Genomic DNA, 27268 nt, shown 5'->3' on the forward strand with positions numbered 1-27268 from the left:
AGCAAGGCTTAGGATACTCACTTCTTTGTTCCTCGGGTTGCAACTGCACTGTACAAAAGGAGTAGCGCTCCTGGTCCTGGCTCCTCCAAAAACTGGAAAAATAAATAAAAAAGTTTTTCAGTTTTTTCAGTTAAAGATCATTTTTAACGAGGACTGTATTATTTTTGGGCAAGACCCTGCAGAAACGAGTCACGAGCGCAAATAAGGTGTTTTTACTCGATCTTTACAAGGAGATCTGCAAAAACGATCCTTGAATTGTTTTTAAAAAATCTATGGAAGGGCCAGTACTATTTTTGGATTAACCCTTCGATTGCCCTGTCTTGGAGGGGGTGAGGATGCGAAATCTTAATAATTTATATCCCAGCGAACAAGTTCACCCGGATAGACCCAACAATTCCGCTTGGACCCACCATAGTTTACCAGCGCATCGATTTTTGAATTGTCATCGAATGAGGTTGATCAATAAAAATCTACGTCAACAATGCTATATTTATCGATCGTAGTCTTCAATAACAGTTCAATAATCTAGGCGGAGAAAAGGAACGTTAGACCTTTTCCCGATCCTTCCTGGATCAAAACTATCGACGCTATTTTTTAAACCTATAGGTTCTTAAAAATCTTTCGCAATCAATTTTTATGCGCCATTGGCTTTTTTTTGGAACTTGAACTTGAACTTATATTGTGTATGCGGATATAAAGTTAATTTAATAAAGAATGATTCTTACCAAGTGAATATAGCGTTTTATAAATATTTGAAGCTCCTCCAAATTCGCAATTTCGAAGATGTGCAACTGTAAAATGATATTAAAAACTTTTATACAAAGGTGCTTTGATTGATGGTCCAATCGATTAAAATCTATAGAAAACTGTTCGTCTCAGTTCTGCGGTCTGAGAAGAAGCAATGCCATTCATTCAGTCATTATTTCTTTTTTTGGATATTATTCTTTAAGGTGAATTTTCATGATGTTAAGTAAAATGGATTTTTGATTTCTGTGTACTTTGGTGCGGATTCATATCAAAGAGTAGTTGTGTCACAGATCGTGAATTAGTATGTAATGATATCTCAAAGGTGCCTAAAAAGTTGTTTCGGGATATGAAATAACTGACTCTTGAAATTTGTGGATTTTGCATGTAACCTGTATAGCGTTAACTTTAACCGGTACATTCTTTTCAGAAAAAAAAATAAAGTACCCATGGTCGTATAGATTTTTTTATCTCTGAAAATTAAGAATATTGACGTTGAAACTCCTACACCAAATATCTCAACTTGTAACATTACAGCCTTCTTTTCACACTTCATTTTTTAAATGGAAATCTACTAAACGTTAATTCTTTAGAGCTTCCGGGATTTTTTTTTCTTAAGCGAATAAAATTCTGCAAAAACTTCAAGGAATTATGTTGACCTGTTCTCCTTCAAAAAAATAAAACGGGAGCGGAAATTTTGAAACATCGCAAACGAGATATGTGATTTGGGAGTTTCGCCGTTGATATGCTGAATCTAAAAATGTGCTCTCCAAGAAACGACTCCGAGTATCAAAGCATCGTTAATTCAGGTATCCAGGAGTACTAAGCATATATAAGTGTAGATGTTTCCACAGATAAGACCAGATTAAGAAACGCCCAAAGATGTCAAAATCAAACCGTAGTTATTTCGGTCTCAAGTTTGCCGGTACTCATTAAAGAACGTGGTCTTATAAAAAGCTATTGAAAATCTCAATCCTTTGCATCCTAAGCACAAAATAGCCGGATCAAAATGCAACTTATTACCTTCCTCTCTCCATTTACATCTATAATCCTTTCATGAAAAAAAAAAGTGAAATTGATGAAACTTTGTACTTTTATGTTTATGCAATATTCGTAACTAGCCATATTTGATAACAGCTTTTCTTACATAGCAATTATTTAAGAATAATTATGAAAACCTCTACTGCCGTGCTAAGGAAGAACGCCGTATGAACATTCGAGAGTTGCCAAATTTTCTTCGATAAACTGTTTATTTTTGAGGAAAGTTATTAAGGAAGAGGAAAGTTAATATTTTTCCGTAAAATTTTCAGAAACTTCAGATGAAATTGCGAACGAAATTGTCTAAAAAATTGGAAGGAAAATATTCATAAATTTATTGGGAAATTAGTGTTTTATCGAAGGAAGTTTGGCAACGCCTGTCGGCTCTTACCGCGTTTTCCCATAGCACGGCAGGGTAACACACATTGAGTGCGGTTGCCAGTCGGTAAAATTTCCTGATTTCCTTTCAGAAATCGATGAGTCTTTTATTACACTTGTTAGGCTTAACACAGCCGTAAAATACGAACGTTCGTCATGATCATGGCCTATAAAAAAAGTTCTAGACTTTTTGGTTTAATGAGAGGAGTACCTACTCAGTCATCCTGTTATTATGCTACTCACTTTTTCCGTCACCGAATCTTGAAAATAATTGAGAGAATGAGACACGTAAGGTTGATCTTGAGGCAGACAGACGACAGCTTTTGTTTTTTCTCCGATCCGCCAGAGAATATCACTAATTGCCAACCATAAAGCCTCTAATTGTTTCCCACGACTTGGTCTGAGGAGCCTGGAAAAAAGTAAGCACTAAAATCACTGGAACAATCCATGCTACTTCCATCACTGCATCATCAAACTACATTATTACATTGCTTTAATAGAGGTGGTCGTTGGCGGCATATCCTCGTGAACTTGCTGAGGTGAATGAAGACTACTTCATTAAGATTACCTACAGGGCCTCCGTCGGCAGTACTGGGTTAGGCACATCCATGTTGTGATCAGAAAAATGTGTATCCCAACTAATATGCTCGAAAATGTCCGTTATTAATACATTCCTTGAAGAGAATTGTCTTCTTTATCACATTTTTGGAGAATCATTTTGATTAAACAAAAAAATTATGTATAAGTTTTTTGTATTTTCATTTTGCTTAATTTACGAAGAATTTTTCTCCTTAAAGAAATTTGATGCGGCAATTCTAGTTTTACTATAATTTTTGGATCGATTTTTTTATCAAAAGGAAAAAATAATCAGTCATTTCTAGAACTGATTATATCTTTTGCATTTTTCATCCAAGCTAAAGTTATTTTAATCTCAATGACCGATGCATATATCTGATGAAGGTCGCTGGTCTCTCATGCTTGTTGAAAATCCGTCGTCAGCTTTTGGAAAATGGAATGAAAAGATTTTATAATGTTGCTATTTATTCAAAATATAAAACCCTTCAAGATGCCGATGGCTCCTTACTATAATCAGAGCTCAGGCCGGAGTCAGGAGAGAGACTGCTTCAAACATATTTTGAACATGTTCTCGCTGTCAAGCACCAACGAATCAGATTTCATAAACCGGTTTTCCAAGGGATAAATCTAATTTTCATGAGCCGATGGAATTTTGTGCCCTTACTGCGGTGAAAACCCATTGAAGTGCGGAATGAATTATCATTTCTCATTTTTAAAAAGTTCAAATCATAAAAGCGGATGTAAGATGAAATCTCAAACCATAAATTATTTTATGATGCAAGTAAGGATAAAATTTGTTTGAATACTTAGTACCTGGAGTCTTGTATTCTTGAATACTACTTTATTTTCATTTCGACAAGGAAAATGCTTTTCCATGACTGACCTACGCGTGAGATGGCCCAAAATATTTTTTCGAGGACATTTGATTCATTAAGCAATGCCTGCGTTGCATAACCTTTTGCCTTTTATCGATCAGTTCACTCAGATTTGAATCAGTCAGAACGAAAACACACCAACTCGGAAAAAGGAAAGTAATCAAGACACACACAAAACTGGACAGTAGATGAAGAAATTAGTCTCAGAAAAATATTTTTGGTGCCAAAATACAAGCACTTAAGGCCATTTTAAAGGTCCAAGTTGGAACAGATGCGCTAACTTCAATGACCATTATAAAAATTGACCGTCTTTAATGAAAATTGAGCATTTTCGAGTTACCTAGTTGGGGTGTTTTCGATCTCACTGATTCATTTTAGTTAGGTACTCAAAAACAAAATAATTCGTCATTTTTCATGAACTGTTTCTTAAAGTTACTCTACTACTTGTGACCCTTTAATTACTGTGAATTTAGTCTCATCTCCTTATGCAGAGTTAACCTGAAAATGAAGGAGGACAGGGGTGATTCTTCATTACATCCTCGACGTAAAAATGTTTTTAGCTCGGAGGTTAGGTTTCGCTCAGGTTGAGGAAGTTACTCCAAGATTTTTCACAGTGTGCAGCGCGAATCCCTAGGTTCAAAAAGAAATCGGTACACTGGAAAAAAAACACATTGGATCTAGAGTCCAGACTCGTGAAAACATTGACAAGAAAAAATACTCTTGATTCAATCGGATTTTTGCTTGAATCAAAACGAAATCCGCTTAGATTAAGAGGCTTGGTTCTTGATTTAAGCTAGATTCTGATTGAATCAAGAGTACTTTTTCTTGTCGATGTTTTTAAGAGTCTGGACTCTAGGTAGATCCAATGTGTTTTTTTTCCAGTATATCCTTTTACTAAACTCGGTTCATATATTTGATGAATTATGAATGGGAACTCACATTTCCGGTTGCATCACAGGCTCATTTTTCTTGAAGTCTTTTCTCTCAAATAAGAGCTGTTTTAGAATGTAAGCTTGGACCACTGACAGGAGGCCTCTGCATCCGTTTCGGGGTGCTTTTAGTCCGTACGCCAGTTCCTTGTCCGCATCTCTGAACACAAAACCAGTCCGAAGCCATTCGCCTCTCGGAGGTGCTACGCTCGTCCCAAAAACTATAGATCGGAAAGCCTAACATAAGAAACATACATATTTTTTTAAGTTCTTTCTCTCAAATAAAAACTGTTCAATCAATAATGAAACGTTTATATGATTGTTCAAAATGAGGTGTAATAATGTCATTCGGATGACCATCTTTAGCCTGGAATGTTGAGTTCTTCCGACGATATTCTGGTGCCTTCTACTTTTTTAATTTTTTTTTTCATCTCCAAGAAAGTTAAAACAGCGCAGCGGCAACCCGTTTCGCCCACGCAAAAATTGAAGGCTTGTTACCTCTTCTTCCCCTTACAGCGAATAAACAACAGTACGCAACCTGGGGTAAGATTTCAATCACCACTTTGACTGTGTCGCCTGAATGCAACTTTCCGTGTTCCGAGAGCTGCCTATGTTGCTTACGCAAAAACTGAAGGCGTTTTGTCTTTTCTTATACATGCAAAGACGCCAAAAATGTGCTTTCATTGAGCTTCCAATGTCGCAGGTTGAATAACGCCGCTGATCACCTCCCTACTTCCCTGAAGGAGCGTTTTTTCGAGGAGGGATACGTGCCTTTTCCCCCTTTAAAAACTACTTCAACAGAAACATTCGATAAAACAAGAAAAGACAAAATGCCTTCAATTTTTGCGTTGGCAAAATCGGCAACTCTGGAACACGAAGAGTTGTATTGAGGCGCTAAAGTAAAATAGTGATAGATATTATAGCCTCAGATATATAAAACGGCCTAGCGTGCCATTAGGAATTACTTAGGATTCCCCTCGATGGGGAAGTCAGTATACTTTAAAACCAGCAAGGAGGGCGAAGGATTTCCACTTTGTTGAGGTTCCTCCCTCGTCTGTCACCTTTTGAGCACTCTCAGAAAATATCAATAAAATGTTTCATGATATGACAAAGATCAGCATGGACCCCTGCATTTTATTGTCATTTTAAACGAGAAAAAGGAGTAGTCGCGAAACTGGACAATCCAGTGTCCAATACGATTTGTTTTTATCAAAATAGAATTTGCGCCATTGTTTTAGCATTAATTATCCAGTCTGCAAAAATTCGTCGAAAATAGAATGCTCACCATTTTGGCATTGCTATTGAAATATTTATCGCTTAGGTCTATCAGAATACTTCGGACTGAGGCAGGACGTCATAAAAAGTTTCAAAGCATTATTCATCTAAAGAAATTAAAGGCAAATTTCATTAACGTTCTCATCTTTTACGAGTCTGAAATATATTACTTTTTCTGGACAATCTTAAGAGTTAAATTGAACTTAATTTCGACGATACATTTTCAAGATTCCAGTTGAATGTGATGTTGCACTCATGCATGAATGTAAGTACACTGAACTTGGAATATAATTTTCTCATTCTCACTTGTTTCTCCGCAGAAATGCCATTTCATTTTCAAATGAAGAATTTGCGCATACGATTAAGCAGCTGAGTTGAAGTAATTTTGCCGGAAAAAAATTTCCTGTTAAACTTTCGTTATATTTTTATTCTACTGTAAAAAAACATTGGATTTTCCAATGTGCGCTGTGCGTGCCGTAAAATATGCAAATTAATTTGGGTTTTTTTATTGCATGCAATTAGGATAAATTTCATCCAGTTTCAAGTTCCATAACTAACGGACCTTTCTTATGTAGCTGCGTAGATTTTAAAGTTTATTCGAATAGCATTTCTCAGCACCGGGGACAATAAAAAATTAGATAAAAAAAGAGTAACATATTTTAACTGCTTTTTCATGAGGCAATAAGCGCATAATGGTTAATTTTTTATGTATAAGCATTTAATTCATATGAATTGATTGGCAAAACTTAAATTACCACTCACAATCGCCACTTCTTGTGTTACTGGTGTCCCTCCGGTGACAGGCATTTTTGTGAAATTCCGTTGTTGACTCCGCGCGTACATGATCCGATCTGGGGAAAATAGCAATTAAGGAATAAATTAATAGTATGTTTGAATTTGAAAGTCACGGTTCGTGAGTCACAAAGTACGTATGTATAAATCAACGCGACAAAGCAAGAATATTTTAAATACCTCACAATAAAATCAGATTGTCATGTTAACACCTGTTTTATGCAGGACCATGATCGGTTATCAAAAAATGATCCGCCCAATACGGCTTAAAAAAAAAAACCTATCGCTGAATTTTTTGTTTTTAACAGATCCTTTTACATCAGGTTTGCAAACTAGAGTTGTTATGCTTCCTTGCCGAGTTCGTTCATTTTAATTTGCTCTCAAGTTCCCGTCGTTTGATATAATTTTGAAAATTGTGAACAAGAGGAAAACTCATTGCATGTCATAATAAAACATGATACGAGTATGTTTTTTGGCTCAAGACCTTCGAGATACTAAATTCAAAAGTGGTAATAGATAGGCATTCAGCGAAAATGTGGAAATTTTTATCTATATGTTTAAAATGCGATTTTCAGATTATTTACAGAATTGTCACACGATGGCATGGCACAGGGCTCCTCACTTCTCCCACTAGTTCTCCCTTGTATACAGAATTTTTGATAATTTTGGCTTATCAAATCTATTCTTGCCAGAAATTATTAGAAATATTCAAAATAGATACGACAGATAATTTTTTTTTAAAAAAAAAAAAAAAAAGAAAAATTATGTCTCGGTAAAACGATTGATAAATATTCAGCTAAATGGCTGGATGAATATTTGAATTACTGGAACTTTGCAACACTTGCCAAACATTTATATACATGCATGCAGCTTTGATCCACTTTCCTACTTCCTCCCTTCCACTTTTTCAAAAAAATGTTCACCCCCTCATTTCATTCGTAAGAGGAAATTTTAACCTGCAAAAATTAGTGAATCCATTGATGTAGCACAAATTTGGTCAAACTTAATCTTAATATCCACCAATACGATGGACACAATGTAACTATTAATTCTCTCTAAAATGAATTAAGGTGCAACTTCCAGCAACACTAACGGGAGAGTGATGCAACGTTCCACGAATGGCAAACATACATGTAAGTAATTACTATCTACAAAAGAGAGAAAGGCTCATTAGAACTTGTAAATATTAACCTACAACTTTTTCCATCCCAGACCTCCGACCGGTAGATCAAGACGATAATAAGAATGATACGTACGCGAAAATGTAAACATTTAAAGTGGGGAAATGAAGGGGCACTGCAGTTGAACAAGAGCGCTCGCCATCAGAGCGAGGCAGGGATGCAGGGGGAACCGTAATTTTAAAAGAAATATAGTATTTGACAGGCGAGATGAGATAATAGACATTGCATTTTAGTGGCTCGAGGGTACGGATTAGAGGCTAAAGACGCGGGGAGACCGAGATCGATGAAGAATAAAATTGTCGGGTGTCATTCCGGCTGTTGAGGATTGTGGGAAAAAAGACAATTCCGAATCAAATGGAATGAAGGCACACCAAGTAATTGCGAAGGAACAAAAGGGAGGGGGTTGATTCAGACCTAGAAACAGTTACCCACTGTGATATCATATTCAAGAGCGGAGTGACATTTAAAGTTACGGTGCGACAGCCACGAAGGTACGTATGATTGGCATCAATTTCGAGTGCTGTTCGTTTTATTGCTCCTCGATCGTAACAGTCAGCGTTCAGTGTAATGTTAACGTACTTGTAACTGGATTGCAGTTAGCAAAAGGAACCAGTGTTTTCACAATTGTGCAACTTCTCCTTTTCTTTTTAAAATACCTAATATATGTACAATATCAAAATTTACACATCTATTTTCCTTCAAAATTAACAACTTTTTGGTGGGAAATCCAAACTATTTGCTATTCTGGGAGATTTTTTAGATAATTATGCAGAAGCAACATTTTAACAACACTGTGAACCTCGCTGGCTCCTTTTTGCTAAATGCGATCCAACTCACTGAAAAAATAGTTCTGCTCATAGGGCTCCTGCACTTTCTTTGATACAGCCACAGAAATTCCGTTATGAAGACAGAGCAAAGAAAGTGCAGGAGCCCCGTGAAAAGAGGGTTCTGTCATCAGTACCAACTATTTTTTTACGTGCTGATCAGTAAACGGTAGCTTTTTATTTCGTTTGCTTATCTATTGTCTTCGATCAGGCTCTAATAACGACCCCTGGAGAAATGGAAATTAATCGCATAAAGACAAACGTCAAAGCGAAAAAAGGGGGAAAATTAGGGAGATCAAGAGGTTTAAAAAGCAGAACTCCTGTATTACCGAGCCTAGATCACCACTCCACTGACATATTACTGAATTTGTAAAAGCAGAAATGGTATCGGATTCCGGATAAATAATGGTTTAGGTCAAGAATGGATCCGATAAAGACATTGTGTCTGCCCTTCAAGACTGTCGGACTAATGTTTAAGATAGTGTTCAATTTCCTCCATAAAATGCGTCTTAATATTGTAGAAAAAGACCTACACTTCTGATAAAGTAAGAATTTTTGTTGAATTGGTAGCAGGTTTGTCAGATGTTGATGTGAGTGGAAATTCAATGTGGGAAGCAAAACGTAAAGCCCTATTTTAACATTTTTCCTTTTGTTTTTTGATAAAATAATACATATTCTGTTAATTTTTCGCCTGGGACAGCGTACGTTAACGCTGTAATTAAGTCAAAGTAAAAAGAAGCAAGCCAAGCGGCTGCAGTTAGTAGCGCATACGGCGAACACTAAACGAATTTCATATTAACGCCTAGTGGATGCAAATATTCAAGCTCCATGGACGTCCATGTTGCATACGCACAGAAGCGAAGGCGTTTTGAGTCCCTGGGCACTTATCGCTTCACCCACACCGGGACGATCCGTATTGCGAGGATCTAAAATGACAGATCACCCTCAATTTTTCCCTTATACTTCACAGACATCTCCTAGTTACGAATGGTTTGCTCTGCAAATCGTGCTCAGCACATCATGATCTCAAAACTAAAGGACAAAAGTTACTCGCACACTTACGTCTGTATGTAACTATTCTACCGTGCTAAGGAAGAAGGCCTTAAGAACATTCGAGAGTTGCCAAATTTCCTTTGATAAAATGTTTATTTTTGAGGAAAGTTATGAGTATTTTTCTTTTAAATTTTAGGAGCTTCAGATCAAAATACGGACAAAATTCTCTGAAAAATTGGAAGAAAAATATTCATAAATTTTACCAGGGCATTCGTGTTTTATCGAGGAAAATTTGGCAATGCCTAAAGGTTCATACGGCGTTATTCCTTGGTACGACAGTATTCCGCGTCGCGTTCTTGTGTCTTTCCGCCGCGGTGGGAGCGAGAGTGCATAGGGAGTCAAAACGCCTTCATCTCCGTGTGTATGCAACACGGACATCCATCGGTTTCAGGACATTTTGTCAACGATTTTTTGTCCGCGCACCTTTTTTGTCCAGTTGTTTACGCCCACACGTAAAATAAGCAACAGTGACTTGGTCCAAGCGTTATATTTTAGCCGGTATGTAAAATTTTATTGACAGTATGAAATGAAATTGAGAGAGAAGGAGGTGTTGTTATGGTTGCTCTTTTTCTGAATGAAATGTTACTTTCTCCTTTTGATTCATCTTTTTAAATTGTCATTGGTGAATATATTGTTTTATTTCTATCCTTATAATATTCGATGTACAATACACCTTACATATGTATAGGTACTTTTTTTATTTTTTTAATTTTTTATTTTACGAAATTATTACTTCATTTTGTAAACATTTATATTTTTAAAATGTGACAAATATTTGTAAAACCTTTTCCAAGCGATGGAATTGATATTAATCTCAATGAGCTGCAGTTGTGCCGAAAGAAACTGCAAAAATGAATAAAAGAGGGAACAAAACCAAGAGGCACGCAATCTTTAGTATTAACCCATTTGTACATCGATCTTTCAGAGTCAAATACGTCAAATTTTGAGCGTTTGGTTGCGCGTACACCTTGTTGCAGCACAGTAAAAGCACAAAATGTAAAATAAAAAATTAAAGTGCCTTGGAAATCATTAAATTTGACACGGAACCACCAATATTTAAAAAAAACACACTATATTATTACTCTCCTTTAATAAATTGATACATATTTTTTCATCAATTTAAATGAGAATAATCAATGCAGTGTGTGCAAACATTTCAAAATCATCAGTTAAAAAACGCTGACTATGCGAGTATAAATATTAGAGCCTAACAGTGCGGAGCGGCGCGGCGTGCTGCCAGCGTGAGAGGCTCACTGGCGCCTACAAACCTAAGTGGATACTTCACGTATTGCACAATGCTTGAAGTATCCACTTAGGTTTGTAGGCGCCAATGCGCGTTCCGCGCTGACCGCCCGCCCGCCGTGCGGCGGCGCCTCAGGCAACTATTTCACAACAGAGGTGTTGCACAATATTATACGAAATTGAATGTATTAAGAATGACAGGCATCCTTTAAAAGTACAGATTTTTCCTCGCAAAATAAATCAAGATACTTATCGTACACGGGAAAAATCTAAGAGCCTTTAGCTGAGGCAAATCAAGAGGTTCATCCGGTCCAGGTATAACAAGGTGGGAATTTCTTGAAAGAATTAAGTTCTGTTGCACCAAAGAGGTGTAGAGAGTTTTAGTGAATTTTGTCTAAAGGAATTGGCGCTCCCTCATTTTTACCAAAAATCTCAATTATATATTATTCTCCGATGGATCAAACAAGCAAACCCTCATTCTTCCAAGACATTATACGTTTTCATCCGAAAACGTCGTGAGCAATTTTCGCTTGTATTTACATGTGGACCAATTAACTTTGGGTCTCAAAAAATCGTTGACGAAATGTCCTATAACCCATCCATCAAGCTCGAATAGTTGCATACATCAGGCGTTAATATGAAATTAGTGTAGTGTTCAACGCATATGCCACTATCTGGGGGCGCTTTCCAAGCTTCTCTTTACTTTAACGAGATTCCAGCGTTGCCTATTGTACCGGTGAAGTAAACTATTGCTGCTTTTCATCGCGAAATTGTCAAATTTCCGAGAAATGCTTCGATTTTTAAAATGAGTATTACAACGTTGCCATCCTGAAATGTGGGCTGTGGCTCCCACACTTATCGACCTAAGAACGGCAAATGCGGCGGAGTCGTTTTATGAACACTTTAGGAAAAAATGTTGTGGCGTGTATCCAAAAAAAGTTCGGGAGGAAATGAATGAGCCTACGCACAGTGGATCGAGTCAATCAGAGGGGTCGGGCATGACATTTTGACTAAACTGCAAATTTTTATATTTATTTCGTCACATTTTAAATTTTAAGGGGTGCTTCTTGAAGAAAATTTTACGAGAAACCAATGAAACGGCTTACAGAACATTAAAGTTTTGTATAAGCGGAGTTATATTAGTTAAAGGTTTCCAAATTTTGCCCGACCTCTCCTATTGACTCGATCCACCGTGCTACGGTCAGTTGAAAGCCCGGTGAGGTAGGACCCTCAGCTTGTAGGGAAAAAATATCTTACTATAACGATTTTTCTTCAATGGCATCGAATTGGAGCGACAGTAGAAAGGAGTTGATTTGGAGCAGTTGTAGATTGGGCTAGTAAAAAACTGATCAACGAAGAGGTATTTAAAGGAAACCGGCCTTAAGTTCCTCTCATGAAATCCTAAGTAGGGCATTGACAAAAATTATGTACATGTTCCTTCTTATACTTTCCTATATTTAGGTATTTACGCATACACTTCCACAAACATGTTCACTAAACTTGTGGGCTCGTTTGTATTTTAGACAAAGGATATCGGATATCATGTATTCAGAAAATATTGTTATATTGCTACTAGATTTTTTACATAGATAAAGTTTTTCCTATTTCATTTTCTCCAATTCTATAGACAAGCATTTGTCCAAAGGATTCTGCTGCCTGCAGCACTTCATTTGTTCATCCCATAAGCGAAAATATTCGTTTGCAATTTTGGACTTGCGCGCTTCTGAAATTGTACCATTTAAGTACGCCCGAAACTCAGCCCTGGTTTTCCGATAAGCAGGTTTTCTTTCACATTAGTTTCTTTCAAAGTCTCACTACAGGAGATAATAGAAAGAATGTGCATGATCATTATTATTTAGGTGAAATAGTGTGTACCTGTATCATTGCCGCTTTCTGATTCTGAACGTGACAACACTTTCTCCATTTTCCACTTTTCCATCATAACTACAAACTTTATAGCAGGTATCCAACGAACATTTTTTTTGAAACGTTAAAAAAATGATGAAAAATGAAGCAAAAATTGGAACTAATGGGAATTCGGTGGAAGGAGCATGTGCAGAGACCAAAGGGGATAAAATTAGCAGGAGATCAACGATGTGCTAATACTGAGGAGAATGATAATGACTTGAAAAAGTTAAGTGCATACTTGCAAACTTGTGCGGACAAAAAATAATGACATTCAGATTTTGCCCACGTCCGTAATCCGAATCTCTTTTTCGGATGGACTTTGACGTAAAACTTTAACGACGAAATGAAAAGCTGTGAGATATTTATTTGCTTAGTAAATGTTTGGTTTTCTCGACTACTTGTGCATGTGCAGCTACTTCAAATGATACATAAAAAAAAGAACGGCCATCGCGCATGAAGGAAATATTTTAGACGCAGCTCAAAATTGCTGATGATATGCATGATGATGAAAAAATGGTGTTTGAAAAACTGGGGAAAACTAATATAACCGTAACTTCATATTGGCTTTGCAATGTATAATGATAATGAAAAATAAATGATATTTGAGGAAACTTTCACCTCACCCGTTCACAGTGCTAGAATCAGAGACAAGAGACCCTCCACTAGTGTCCTGGCAATGGTGGAAGCTTTTACTTTCGGGACTTAAACATTCAACTGTTAACCTACCTACTTGGTTGGTGTTAATACCGTGTTGGCAGTTTCGTTTTGCAAACAAACCGAAGCTTGGGAAACTTGTTAGGCTCATGAAATCATCCGAAGCTCATTATCCACCAAACAGGTCGGTCAACAGCCGAAAAAAGAGTGATGACTGTTGCTTTCTTATAATTGTCCATAAGGAAGTGATGAATCCCCGAAAGTAAAAGCTTCCACCTGTCGCTAAGTGGCCAGTAGTGGAGGGTCTCGTGTCTCTGGCTAGAATGGACCTCCAAATGGACGTATTTCTATCAAACGGAACTATGTGCATTATGACGTGAGCCCTGTTATACACATATTTTTATGCGTCTCAGGGCTCATGTCTTAATGCACATAGTTCCGTTTGATAGAAATACGTCCAAATGGGGGTTAAATAGCAGGCATCGCTACAGAACGTTATCGAACCAAATTTTCCCGCTCCCTCCTCCTATCGTCTTCATACCTGGTACAATCACAACCCCCTCAGCTCTCACCCCTATAGGTACCAAATGTGCTTTACGAATAAATCCCTAGGCGCGTAGTTGATTGATTCAGACGAAAGGGCCCTTAAGTCATCTTATCTCATTGTTTTTCCTCCTACAGGGTCTTACGGGTGTCTGAAGCCATCACATTTACTACTCCTAGACAGAGCCGGGTTTTTTTTTGGGGGGGGGGGAGGCAAATGGGCCGTGGCCCATAGCGGCAAAATTAGGGGATGGTAAATTTTGCGATTTTTTTAAACGATGTAAAAAAATCGGATTTAGAAAAAAATTACGAACGAGTAAAGGCGGCAAAATCTCTCAATTCCCGAGGGTAAAAATATGGCAATCTCCAATTTCGTCGTTTTTCGATGGTACAAGAAATAGCAGCTTTAGCTTAACAAAATAATGATCATCTCAATTAATTTTCGAACCATAGGAAGCTTTTAGCTTGGAATCTCGAAAACAACGTATCTCAGTTTGCGACGTTGGAGGCTCCGTGTGACATTTTTTTTTTTTTAATAGCAGATGCGGATCCAGCAAACTGGCAGTACCGGATTCCCTCCATTTAAACCTGTGTTAATTAATCGATTCTTGTCGGAGCACCTGGCCTCTCCGAGAATCGATAGATTTCCATAGGTTTAAATTGAGAAAAACAATGTTGCAAATTTGCTGGATCCACCAATGTTTAAAAGGAATACGATTAAATGCTCATGCTTCCATGAATTTTCGTTTTTGAGGATAGGGGAAAATTCCGAAAAAAGCTCAAGGGGTGATTTTAATTTGTTCTCAAAAAAAAAAAAAAAAAAAAAAAAAAAAAAAAAAAAAAAAAAAAAAAAAACACGGAGGGTTTAAAACGCGATACTTGGTTTGGTAGTTTCACCATCGATTTCCCGGATGATGGAAAATCCCTCAAAAAGAATCAAGAATGAGCCGACGGACACGGACTCAAATTGCGGGGAGTCGAGAGGAGTGATAAAATGACAAATATTTTAGCGGGAAACGGCGAGGAAGCACATTCCGTGCCCATCGATTTCCGTTTAATGGACTGGCTCATCAGTTGCACTCTGATTTATGCACCTCGTGAGGGCTCGCGTGCAAGCGAGGAACGGAGCGGGCCTCACACCCGGGTCGAAACGCCAAACGCAGGTGTTGGCGAACAAGGTTACTGCAACGCCCGTCTATCATGTCCCCGGCGAGGCACTCACAAAATATGAAGGGGAGAACAAATCATACACCTCAACTAGACCCATTCCCTGCCCCAACATCACACTTACGACTCGGCTGGAGGTGAGCGCGCCGTTTTCAGCCGCCGCGGTTTTAAGGCCTCGCCCCCCTGAAAATTTATTTCCACTGAGCATGCAGCCGATTTTAGGTCGGGTCCTCTCTCATCCTCGCGCAAGGTCTAGGGTGAGGTGTAACTATTGCAGATTCAAGCAAGTTGGCAACGCCATTTTTCCTCCTTTTAAATCCTTTGAGAGAATTTGGACTACCCTTACCAGCAAGGGGCTATTAGAGTACTACGCAGGGAGAGTGCGGACAAGTCGGTAATTTTGAGGTTAAGCAGAGCCAGATTTAAGTTTTTGCCGCCTGCCGCCAAAAAAATTTGGCCGCCCGGTGCCATGGCACCATGCCCCCCCCCCCCCCATAAATCCGGCTCTGAGGTTAAGTCATAGAGCTTTTAGGGCCAAATAGGGCAGCCAACCTATGAATTCAAATCATCCAACAATTTATTATTACAATTCTCACGGCCCGTCTTTTGTGACGCACGTACTTGACTGTGTTTTTTGCATACATTTACATATACTTGCGGAAGAACGCTCATTTACGAACATTCTGGGACATCTTGGTTGATATTGGAATCTAACGATTGGTAATGACAGAAGGGTGGGAAGGTTGTGGCAGAAATTAGTGGCAGAGAGATGGGTGTTAGAAGGTTGGTTGCCCTTTTTGGCCCAAGAGCTCCATATTTCGGCATGTCCACACTCTCCCTACATCATAGGCCTTCTAGGACCTATTATCTCTAATTCATTCAAAGCAAAGCTTTATTTGCATGAGGCAATCAAAAGTACAAATGCTTTCTCTCTAATATGAGCCAGTAGTTCAACAGTAGTTTAATGGCCAAAGAGCAAAACCACGAACCTCTATTACGATATTTCAAAATTTTCGCTCTTAAATTTTATTATTTGAAGAGAGGCAAACCAACTTTTTAGCTTGACAACTTACAGAATATTCTGCTAGCAGAAAAGAGAAATCAGGGAAGTTTCCCAGGAATGTCCTTGAGTAGCTATCCAAAAAGTCAAATAAGGCATGATAGGAAGTCTGCAACGTCACAAACGCAGATTAGTGATATCGCTCTTTGATCATCGAGTTCCTCATAGCAAAATGTAGTTCATTTATTGATCCAACTTTGAGGAAGAGGTCTAAAATATGTAGATGTGCGAATAACTAATTAATTTATGAAAGTATGTAAAATATCTTAAGTACAAAGTATTGGTCGACAAATGGAAAATCGCCAAGTTCTCAATCTATCAATATTGATCGATGTGATTGATACATTATCGAGGTTTTTTTTTCTCATTTTCGATAATACATTAAAATCGAGGAATAGCATCACTGCCAACTTGAAAGAATCGCCACGAACTTTGAGACACTGGTTAACCAATGGATCACGGGTTGTAGTAAGCTAGTCGATCGATAAAAACGCCTGCAAAATCATGAAACGCAAAAAGATAAACGAGCTAGCGAGAGATCGTAGTTTTAGTAGAGGCGTAAACGTGATATTTTCATTTTCAATGTATATTATAAACATAATGAGCAATGAATACCTTATTCTTTGATTGTAGAAAATACAAGTGATCTTAAATATATTGACTTTTTTGTTGGTTTTCGTGAATCATGAAAGAAAATTATTATTTGACCTCAGTAATTTTTATGATAAGCATTCATAATGAAAGCTGTATCTAAAGTTATGATTTGAAAAAAAAATAAGAAAATAAAAATTTAAAAAAAAAAAAAACTGAAGATCAATCAATTTAAAGGGGAAGCAGGCGGGGAGATTAATAAACTTCCGCTGAGGAAGAAGGCTACATTTAAAAAAATGTATGAATGAACCTGTATTCATCTACTTAGTTATCCCATTGATTCTGCGCAGAACAGGAGGTTGATTGTTTTAAAAAATGAATTATTTGTCGATATGAAATATTTGGCTTAAGAAAGAAGACATAAAAGTGTTAAATGTGTGCAGATCTTTCCGGAGTGTTATTTTGTAGGTTGTTTATGTCAACTTTGCAATCTAATTTTCATCGTAAGATTGTTTGCTACCTAAATTTTTTAAAATAATTAATTAAAATTAAAAGAAATTAAGAGAAAACATTTTGATTCGTGCTCACTGCTAACACTTATCTTTGAAAGAATAGTTCAAAGTTACAGATACTCTTACAAAAATATGGCTGTTTATGATAAAAAAAAAATAAAAAAAATAATACAAAAAATATCTTTTCGCATAATACTCATTCCGATTAATTTTAAGCTAAGTCCGGAAAATTTTATGAAATTCCAATCCGTCCAAGATATGGATATCTTTAAAATTGAGAGCCAAATTTTTATAGTTCATCTAACGTTTAATTTATCCAATGAACTGCAAACGAAATCGTGAAGGAGTGGGAAAGAATGGTTTGGTGTGTTTTGAAAGGAAATTGATTACCGACTGCATTTATATTTTTCTGGAAGTCATACTATTTAATTTGACCTCAGATTTTGTCCTACTTAATTACTACCTGCGAGATTTTTAGTGTCAAAAATGTATTAGTTGATTGAGTCTCATTTTCCAGACTTCGGCAAGGGTGCGTAATTTTGGGTCGATACAAAAAAAGAATCAGATCAAAATACTCAGGGTGAAACTAATTGCGAAAGTAAAAGTACGATTGATGAGTTTGATCTACAAAAAAATATAAATAAATATTCTAATATGTAATGCTTGTGCGAGTTATTGAATTAAAATAGAAAACAAAAGTAAAAATGAAGCAGAAATATAAATGCAAATGGAAATTTATTATTATTAAATTAAAAATTAAAAATTAACGTGGATAGGCTTGAAAATGGGACTAGATGAATTAAGTAGGACTTTCATGCAAAAATAGCTACCATTGTTATGATGTGATGAAAAATTATGCTCTACTACCGAAAAAAACCGGGCTACTTGAACTGTATTTAAAATATCACGTGTGTAAAATACGCATTCAATTTTGGTGAAATTTTAACAAAATATGAATGAAAAGCCACCACAGGAGTAGGTAAAACGATTGTGCAGCGGGAATATGAACGCGAACTGATATAAAGTGCATTACAGGTAAGTGATTTCTTTCAATTCAATCATCTCCTCTCCTTTTTTTCTTCTTCGTTATTTCCTCATTCAATAAGTGATAGAAAAGCTGCAATTGTTGCGGGAGTTATGAAGTTATATAAGAGGAAATAAAGGAAAAATATATCGGTTGGAAATATACATAGAATGACTGCCTGTCACGAAGATACACATATTATTCGTGGAAGAAAGTGAAAAGAAAAGGGAAGAAGAGAAGGCTAGCAGCACAAACACCTGACATTGTAATTTTAGAGTTGTTAGTGGTTCGAGGCTAAGTATTTTCGCGTTTATCATGCCACAGTAAATATCCGTTTTTATGCTTTCCGCAAGCTCTGTCAAGCATTTCCACAAACAACATCACCTCTCAGAAAAGTAATAGATCTTATTCTCAACCGTGGTTGCACTTTGACTTTAGGAGCTGAAATTAACTAGGTGCGGTGGAAGAATATTAAATGTCTATAATAATTGCTTTCTGCACGAAATTGGTTAGATATCTAATTTCTTTTATCGCTTTTACCCAGGACATTAAAACTGTTTGACAGTAATCCATATTTTTGAGTTCCCAGTTATAAGTCGTATCGTTCCATCCGACATTTTGACACCGTGGGCAGGTGTCATGGCAAGCTCATTTAGACAACGTTGCGTTCCCTGATTTTCAGGCAATGCTCGTTTTTCGTGGAAACCGGAACTAATTTAGCCAATAATAACGTGTCATAAGTGAAAGGGTAAAAAAAACACATTTTGACAATAAAATGTGGCACTAGTTTTAACCGCATACAATGTAAAATATTCTTCTTTTTCATTAAATTTCTCCTTGCTTTTTTTGGCTCTATTGTAATATGTGTTAAGTATTATTACACCAATTTAAGTCCAGTGTCAAAAAGAAAAGAAAAAGAAAAAAAAGGATTCCAAGTCAAGCAGAAACGGACTTTTCCTTGTATTCTCAAATTTGATGCAAACTTATCGTTGGTTTTTTCTATTATAAAACAGGAATGTAGAATTGAGAGGATGGTTAGGCCGCGGAGTTGCTAGGAGGCGGACTATTCATAATCAAGTTTCTTATAATTTTAAAATTTTCAGTTGGTCGACCGATTATCCACCAATGTGACTTTTTTGAGCGCATCAAATTCGTTGTGTTGTAAGTGCTCTGGCAGGAAAAGCTAGAGCGCCTTCAATTACATCTGCATGCAACCCGGCCATCCTCCAAGTTCGAATAGTTGTAGTGTATCAAGGCGTTAGTTTCAAAGGCGCGTCTAGTAGCGTCGCGTCCGTCGCCTAATTTACCGCAACGAACTCAGTGCTCCTTGGACCGCGTTGAGCAGAAAGGAACCAAGCCACATCAGCTATTGCCAAACTTTATTGAGATATTGCATTTTTTTTTACACGAAAACAGTTCTTCTGACTTTTCTGCAAATTTCAGTCAATTTTCTGCACAGTACGAAGCAAATTCCTTAAATTTTGCAAAGGGATCCTCACAAACATTCTCTCGTAAAAAAATAAAATGCTCAGTTAAATTTGGCTGATAATGATTGGTTCCTTTCCGTTGAACGCGATCCATTTGCATCTCTTCCCAATCTCCAAGTAATTCTCAAATTCAAGTTCAAGTCAATCTCCAAAAAAGGGGGCACTTTTTGCAACGAAGGAAGAAAAACGCGATACGCATAAGTATTTGTGTGCCGAGAAAATCCATCTAGGCATTATCTATTATCATTGAATGCTCATGAGGAGAAATAAATTCATTTATAACCGTGTGAATGAGTATACTTGCAAAGTTTCAGAGCCGGCGTTAGACGCTCATCGTCACAGTAAGGATGACTTTGACCTCGGTATTTTTTTTTTTTTTTTTTATCGGCGAGCCGTTATGTTACACTACCCTAGTGGCTTACGCTAGTAGTTCTGAAAGTTCGTTGGAGAATAGATCGAAGCTCTTTATGGTTCTATCGAAATTCCATCATGACTATAACACTCTTCGTGGCTCTGTATGTTTGGTTCGAACCTAGCGAGCTATTTACTTTGACACCGAGGTAGTCATTTTTGCATCATCGAATATTGAAGGGAAATCATACCCTCGTCATTTCCCGAAGACCGACCTGAATGCGCGAGATCAAGACGCACATATACTGCCGCGGACTACATGCCAAGCAAAACGCCGTATGAGCATTCAGGCGTTGCCATATTTCCTTCTATGAAAAAAAAATTTTTTAGGAAAATTCTGAATATTTTTCAGACAATTTTAATCCCAGTTTAATCTATGATATCTGAAAATTTCAAAGAGAAATATGCATAACTTTCTCTCTAAAAATATATGTTTTATTTGGGGAAATTTGGCAACTCTTGAATATTCATACGGCGCTCTTCCTTAGCACGGCAGTATAAAGGTAGGGTGTGTCACAACATGTTGCGGAGTTCCAAAAGCTTGATATTTGATTTATCGATGAATTTCAATTTTTTTACTCGTCACAAAGTGGCGGTTCTCTTTCAAGTGAGTTCTCCTCACACACACACTCAAACATTTTATCGCTAAAAACGCCAGTGATTAAAGAAATTTGACCATAACTATCCCAAATCAGCCGTTTGTTTCTTTATCAATGGTGCGCAAGGGTAAGGCTTTTTTAGGTAAGTATGTAGGTGAGGAAACGGGGGTTTAGTCTTAAATGAAAATCATTCGAAATTTCTTGTAGGGAGAAAAGATGATAAAGATATATAGCCTACCTTGAACGGTATTCTTCACACGATTAATAGAGTATAACCCATGGGTTTCGTTTAGAATAACTCATACACAATCGGAATGGTAAAGTTTACGGCATATTGAACAGGGTTTCTTTTCCCCAACTCAAAACAACACATTAAAACTAGGCACAAGAATAAACGATGGTAACGTCTAATTTTATTCACCGAGGGAAGCTATGTGCTTCCACATAACCGTCGTGATACAAAAATGACTGCTTTTCACTTGAAAGTTCGGAGAATATTGCAAGACTGACAGCATACTGGAGCGTGCGACAGACCGTCGGCTGCTAAGTTTTAGGTGTCGAGAAACTTTTCGAGTTTCTTGGCCTCAACTTTCACAAAAGCTTAAAAAAGAAAAGAACCAAGAGCGCTGATCTGAGTTTTCTCATTTACTCAAATTACACTCAACTTCCTAAGTTTTAATGAATGCTTCCCTTTAGCTCCCAGCGATTCTCTCCTATTATCTTTAAAATTTGTTCTCCGCACGTTATTGTTTATGATACAAATTCAGTTAACTTCTTGTTAATATTTTGTTTCCATATTAATTTAGGAGTCTCATTAAGTGGAGTCTCTAAAGAACGTGATGCATTAGTTGTGCCTGCATTGATCCCTTCATCTTGTACCGCACCACTTAAATTTGTGCAGTAACTGTTGCAGCGTCTAAAAATACTCATCGGATCCTTCACGAGGTTTTATCCCTGCGTATCACAAAAGAAAAATTATTTCGGGCTGAATCGGTGTATATATGGACAAATTACTTCACCATATCCGGCTTTTGCAACGATAAAATGTTTAAATGTAGGTAACTTATTATTATACCAATTTAAGGGCGGTGATAAATAGAAAAAGAAATAAAAAACAGCAAGGAACGGTGTATGAATCTTGCATTCTAAAATTTGACGCAAACAGCGTTGATTTTTACTGTTTTCAAACCAAAATTCAGATGAGGTTAGACTGCAAAGCAGCTTGGGGGTGGACCTCTTAGTTACTCATAAAAATCTTCTTTAAAATTTAAAGCGTTTGGTTGGTAGATCGATTATCGACAGATGCAACCAATCACAGTTCGAGAGATTGCGACGCGACGTCACTAAGTTATTGGTAAACGGGCATGAAATGCCAAAGCGCCTTCAACTTCTTCTGCATGCAACCCGGCCATCCTCAGAGCACGAATAGTTTTATCAAGGCGCTAATTTCAAATTCGCCTCGCGTTGGATACGTTAGCTGATAGTATGATAGTAAGTAACGGTTTTTTGAACGAAAAATCATCCAAAGGGATCGACGGAGCGGTGAGGAAGAATGGAGGATCAGAAACAGCATGGTAATTGATCAAATTCTTGAACATCAAGATATTGACTTATTCATAAACGCTCAAAGATGTCAAAAGAATGGAAGACAGAGGAATGCCAAGGAGAGTGCCAAAAAGTAGTTTTAGGGTCATGGAAAGAGGGAGATCACGACTGAGATGGACCAAAAGTGTTAAGATGAAACTAAAATCCATGAAAATACAGAGATGGAGAAAGGAGAATGAGGGTAAAACGAAGAGGTGAAAACTTGTCTCACAGGCCAATGCATACATGGGACTTTTTAAAAAAACCAGTGTAAAAAAGAAGAAGAAGAAGAAGAAGAAGAAGAAGGAGAAGGAGAAGGAGAAGGAGAAGAAGGAAGAAGAAGAAGAAGGAAGAAGAAGAAGAAGCAGAAGATGGGTAAGAAGTAGATAAAGGAGGAAAATTAGAAAATGGAGTAGAGGAAAGAGAAGTAAGAGGAGCAGTAAAAGGAGTATAAAGAGAAGAAAAAGAAGAGGAACGAAGACAAGGATACAGAGAGGAAGAAGAAATTAAAACCAAAGAAGGAGAAGATGAAGAAGAGGAAGAAGACGAAGAAGGAGAAGAAAAAGGAGAAGGAGAAGAGGAAGAAGGAGAAGAAAAAGGAGAAGGAGAAAAAGAAGAAGAAAAATGATAAGAAGAAGAAGAAGAGGGAGAAAAAAGAGGAAAAAGAAAAAATAAAGTTTACCAACTAACCTTTCGGAAAATAACGTGGTTCTGAAAGACGGCGACATTTGAACTGCGCCGGTGGCGGCAGAGTCGGAATGGGATACGAGTCAACCCTTTCCGGCATGTCTTCAACCATTATTCACATTGGCACACCGTGCTCTACGTTCACCAAGTAGTATTGTTCATTTTTCTCGTCTTGAACAATCGGTCACCACCGGAATCATGGCTTCGAATCAATCATCGTCGAAATAGCAGGACAGTCACCGGAAGCAATCAAGTAAGTTCCCGTCGCGGATCGGGAAACGCGCTGCGTTTTCGGGTCAACGACAGGAGACCGTGCTGTATGCTTTTGCGGCAAGAATTCTGCGAGATGAATGTTCTTCCGCGACACTTTTGTATCCTCAGCCCCGAGGGTTTTTTTTCCCAGTAACGCGCACAATTTTATCGACTGTTCATATCCTTATTTAGTGTATGGGACAACTTCTTTTTCCATGTGGGTGTGGACTTTGAAACGAGATGAAGAAATCACTAGGGGCCGTCCCTAAATTTCTTATCGCTCTATGGGGAGGTGGGTCGGTGATGGCGGACCCAGCAATTTGGCAACATTGTCTTTTCTCCATTTAAACCTATCGAAATGCATCGAGTCTTGGAGGGGCTAGGCGCTCTTACAAGGATCGATTATTTAGCATGGGTTTAAATGGAGGAAATCCGGTGTTGCCAAATTTCTGGATCTGCCTCGTGGGTCCATAAGAGCGTTACGCTACTTTATTTTTACGTGTTAAAAGATAGGGACTTACGTCAAAAAGCGTAACTAAGGGAGGAAGGTAGTCAAAAATGCCGGAAAAGTTTGTTAGGTACGTAACTAAGGGACGCCCCCCTGTGGGCATTTTGCTTGGAGTAGCGCATATTTTTCTACCGTAATGCCAATGCTGATTGGAATCATCTCTATCTGTTGTCGCTGTTGTATTTATTTAAGCGAGTTCTCACTTTAAGGGAGGCGTCCATTTTCCAGATAAGCTCTGGGCTACATTCGAGAGTGCTAACGTTCTGGTGTTCTTCTGAGAAATAGACATGTTCCCTTTTAGAAACAACTCGCTTATTTGACGAGAAATTGAGAACATGTACGTACGCAGGATTTTGAAAAACATTGGCGTGTGTCCTATCTTTACAATTTGATAGGACAGGTAAATGATTAAGAATGCACAGTGACTTATGAAAAATAATTCTACGAGAGAAATGATTGATAGAGCCCAAAAAACCCCAAAAGTGAGTGGATTTCTGAGTTTTGACCCCCAAAATAATCTTCGAATCGGTCTGCTGTATACGAAAGATACAGCCAACATATATTTACTTCGATGGACAAAGTGCGAAGCCATGCATTTCTATTGCAGAATTACACAATTTCCCATAACCTTCTTAGTTCACTTTTCGAGGCAAAACAAGCCAACTCAATGGCTTGATATTTATACAGGAAATTCTGCTCAAGGGAAGAATAATCCAGGAAGTTTTCAAGAAATTACGTTGACTAGTCTTCTAATGAAAACTAAATTATGACAAGAAGTCTGCTACTTCTGAAACGGAGGTAGCTGGTTTTGCACTTTAGCCATCGGCTTTCTGCTGGTAAAATTGCGGAAAAATCACCTCAAAAACATCAGGAATATATAAAATCTCCTTTAAATCATACAATTTGCTCAGTCCGCATGCTATATTTTCCAACTTACTGCGTCCGCAAGTGAGGTCAGTGAAACAAAGTTAGCTCCTCCGAAACAGACCACTCAAAATCGATTTTCAGTCTCGGCGGGAAGTTCAAGATAAGGTTCCAATTTTGCATATTCGATTCTGATTGGTCCATTTTCCCCACGGGCGAAACCTCCCGCTAAGACTGAAACGAAACCAACGCTACAAAGTGTTATGTTCATTTTGAATGCTTTGATCAGGGGAAGGGCATACCTTTGTTTCAATCACCTTGGTCCGCAGGCATTACATTTTAATAGCAGGCAATAAGGGTTTTTTTTTTTTTTTTTTTTTTTTTTTTTTTTTTTTGACGAAATTGTTTTATTGTGATTTACAGGGTGGAACTATCTGTGACAGGAGATATCCCGAGGGCCTATAGTACATGCTAAATGAAACCTAAATGTTTTAATTAAGTACATTTATATCATGGATAATTAGGCATATAATGGCAAGGATCGTAAAGCAAAAACAAAAAATGAATTTTAATTTTATACTTTTTTCAATAATTCTCTCAGCTAGTCCATTTTATTTCTATCTGGCTGTCCTGCAAAATTGTTCCCCTGTTTATTTCTGTTTGGTTACAGAGCATACACGAGGGAGAGGAAAATTAATTAAACTTTGGCAATTTACGATTTACTTTCGATTATGCATAACTTCAAAATGACGAGATTTTGACAGTTAAAACTTGTTCATAATTATAATGAAGCTCACGCTACCGCCTTCAGAAGGAAGTGAGGCTTCCTTCTCACAGGAATAAATGAGTATGCTTGCTCCTTTCACACATGCTCATTGCATGCCTGTCAAAAGCAACAACATGTGCATACCGATAGTGCATCTCGTTCGATCTTCCTCTACATGCACGTGAACAACAGCTAGTATCTGTGCTCTCACGTTCTTCCTGCTCAGATTAATATTCTGGGGAAAATTAATTTTTATCTAAATGTTTTCATTCACATCAAGGCTTAAAGGAGAAACGTCTTGGGAAGGAAGCTTAGGGACCTGGAAATAATTTAAAAAACTAGATGCTCATTGGTCAATACAAAAAATAGCATTGCGAACAGCTTCAGTTCCGAAAGAATCCATTCGATTTTTATTAGTAACATTTATACTAAATTGCATTGACGCACCGAGTTGCAATGAAATATTTCGACATGCATTTTCGAAATAATCACCTACCAGTTTTTTTCTCTGCAATGATGTAAATATGATTAATGCCGCAGTCTTATTAATCCAGCCTCACCTCTCTTATGCTGATTGATCAAAGTTAGTATTACGCGTTTGGTGGTCGCAAACAGATAGGATGGTGTAAAAAATAAACTAAACACATTTCTTACACGGAGGTTGACAGGAAGTGCAGCGTGCTCCAAAAAGCTGCACTTTAAAAGCGCGCGAGATAGATGATAATTATTATTAGCTGAAATTTGTCAGATGTCAAATAAATCGGTCTTAAAATGGTTCCATAGGCTCGAAGTTCGTGACTGAAATCACTTTCGATTTGCATATTTTGAAAGTTATATCCAGGACCCTCTTGTGCTTTCCGTTGAGGGAAAAATTAAGTTGAATATTCATCACTCATTGATATTATTGAATTTATAGCGATCATGGACACATTTTTTAATAAGACCGTAATCGATTCACCGGGTAAGCCCCAAGACGAGCCAAAATGGAAGCATATTCTGCAATTGGGTACTACCACATCTGAATCACTTTGGAAATAACGCATTCTCCATCTGTTATCCTATTCATAAATGTGCTTTTAAAAATGAGCCAGATATAGTAATGAAGCTCTTGCGTGTGTCAGGAATTTGCAATTTAAGTACGTTTTCGCTCTGCCGAAAAATTTTGCGGGAAACACCATGGTGTCACTAATTTTTTTCGGAAACAAACTCGAAAGCTCAAAAAAAGCTTTAAAGCTGTAATGGAGGGAATCCCACATGCCACGCCGAGTCCGGGTATACCTCTACATCCAGTCAAACTCTTCATTCATAGGTAGAGTGCAAATACATTGCATGGTTGCCACTTTGTTTATGGACTCCAAAGCTAGAATCACGGCAATTCTGCTGATGCATTTCCTCCCTATCTGTACATGTAGATTTTGATTGGAATTATTTCCATCTTATAGGTGGACCTTTATAGGTGGACTCTGGACTCTTAGCATAGCGTGGAAGATTTTCTCCATTACGGCCTCAACTTTAAGAGTAAATTTTAAGCTTTAGAGTTCTTTTCCGAAAGAAATTGGTGGCACCATGGTGTTTCTTACAAAATAGATTATGGAACACTGGAAAAAAAACACATTGGATCTAGAGTCCAGACTCTTGAAAACATTGACAAGAAAAAATACTCTTGATTCAATCGGATTTTTGCTTGAATCAAAACGAAATCCGCTTGGATTAAGAGGCTTGGTTCTTGATTTAAGCTAGATTC

At 37.5% G+C, this 27268-nt stretch overlaps 1 protein-coding gene across 6 annotated transcripts in view; it reads right to left on the minus strand.

The window, feature by feature from the left end:
* The window catches only part of LOC109039185 (inactive ubiquitin carboxyl-terminal hydrolase MINDY-4B), a 43227-nt gene that overhangs the window by 5623 nt on the left and 10336 nt on the right, over positions 1-27268 (minus strand). Inside the window, exons 1-6 of one of the 6 annotated variants that reach the window (XM_019054571.2) lie at positions 23138-23395; positions 6578-6666; positions 4551-4777; positions 2404-2569; positions 726-791; positions 22-92 (exon numbers count right to left, since the gene is read on the minus strand). In XM_019054571.2, coding sequence (XP_018910116.1) covers positions 22-92; positions 726-791; positions 2404-2569; positions 4551-4777; positions 6578-6666; positions 23138-23246 — 728 coding nt within the window. In that variant the 5' untranslated portion in view covers positions 23247-23395. Of the gene's footprint in view, positions 1-21; positions 93-725; positions 792-2403; positions 2570-4550; positions 4778-6577; positions 6667-7798; positions 7830-12782; positions 12903-21101; positions 21396-23137; positions 23396-27268 lie in introns of those variants that run through there. The other 5 variants (XM_019054577.2, XM_019054574.2, XM_019054576.2 and 2 more) reach the window with 5 other exon arrangements.

The sequence above is a fragment of the Bemisia tabaci genome, chromosome 5 (genome assembly GCF_918797505.1).
Source record: "Bemisia tabaci chromosome 5, PGI_BMITA_v3".
Taxonomy (NCBI): domain Eukaryota; kingdom Metazoa; phylum Arthropoda; class Insecta; order Hemiptera; family Aleyrodidae; genus Bemisia; species Bemisia tabaci.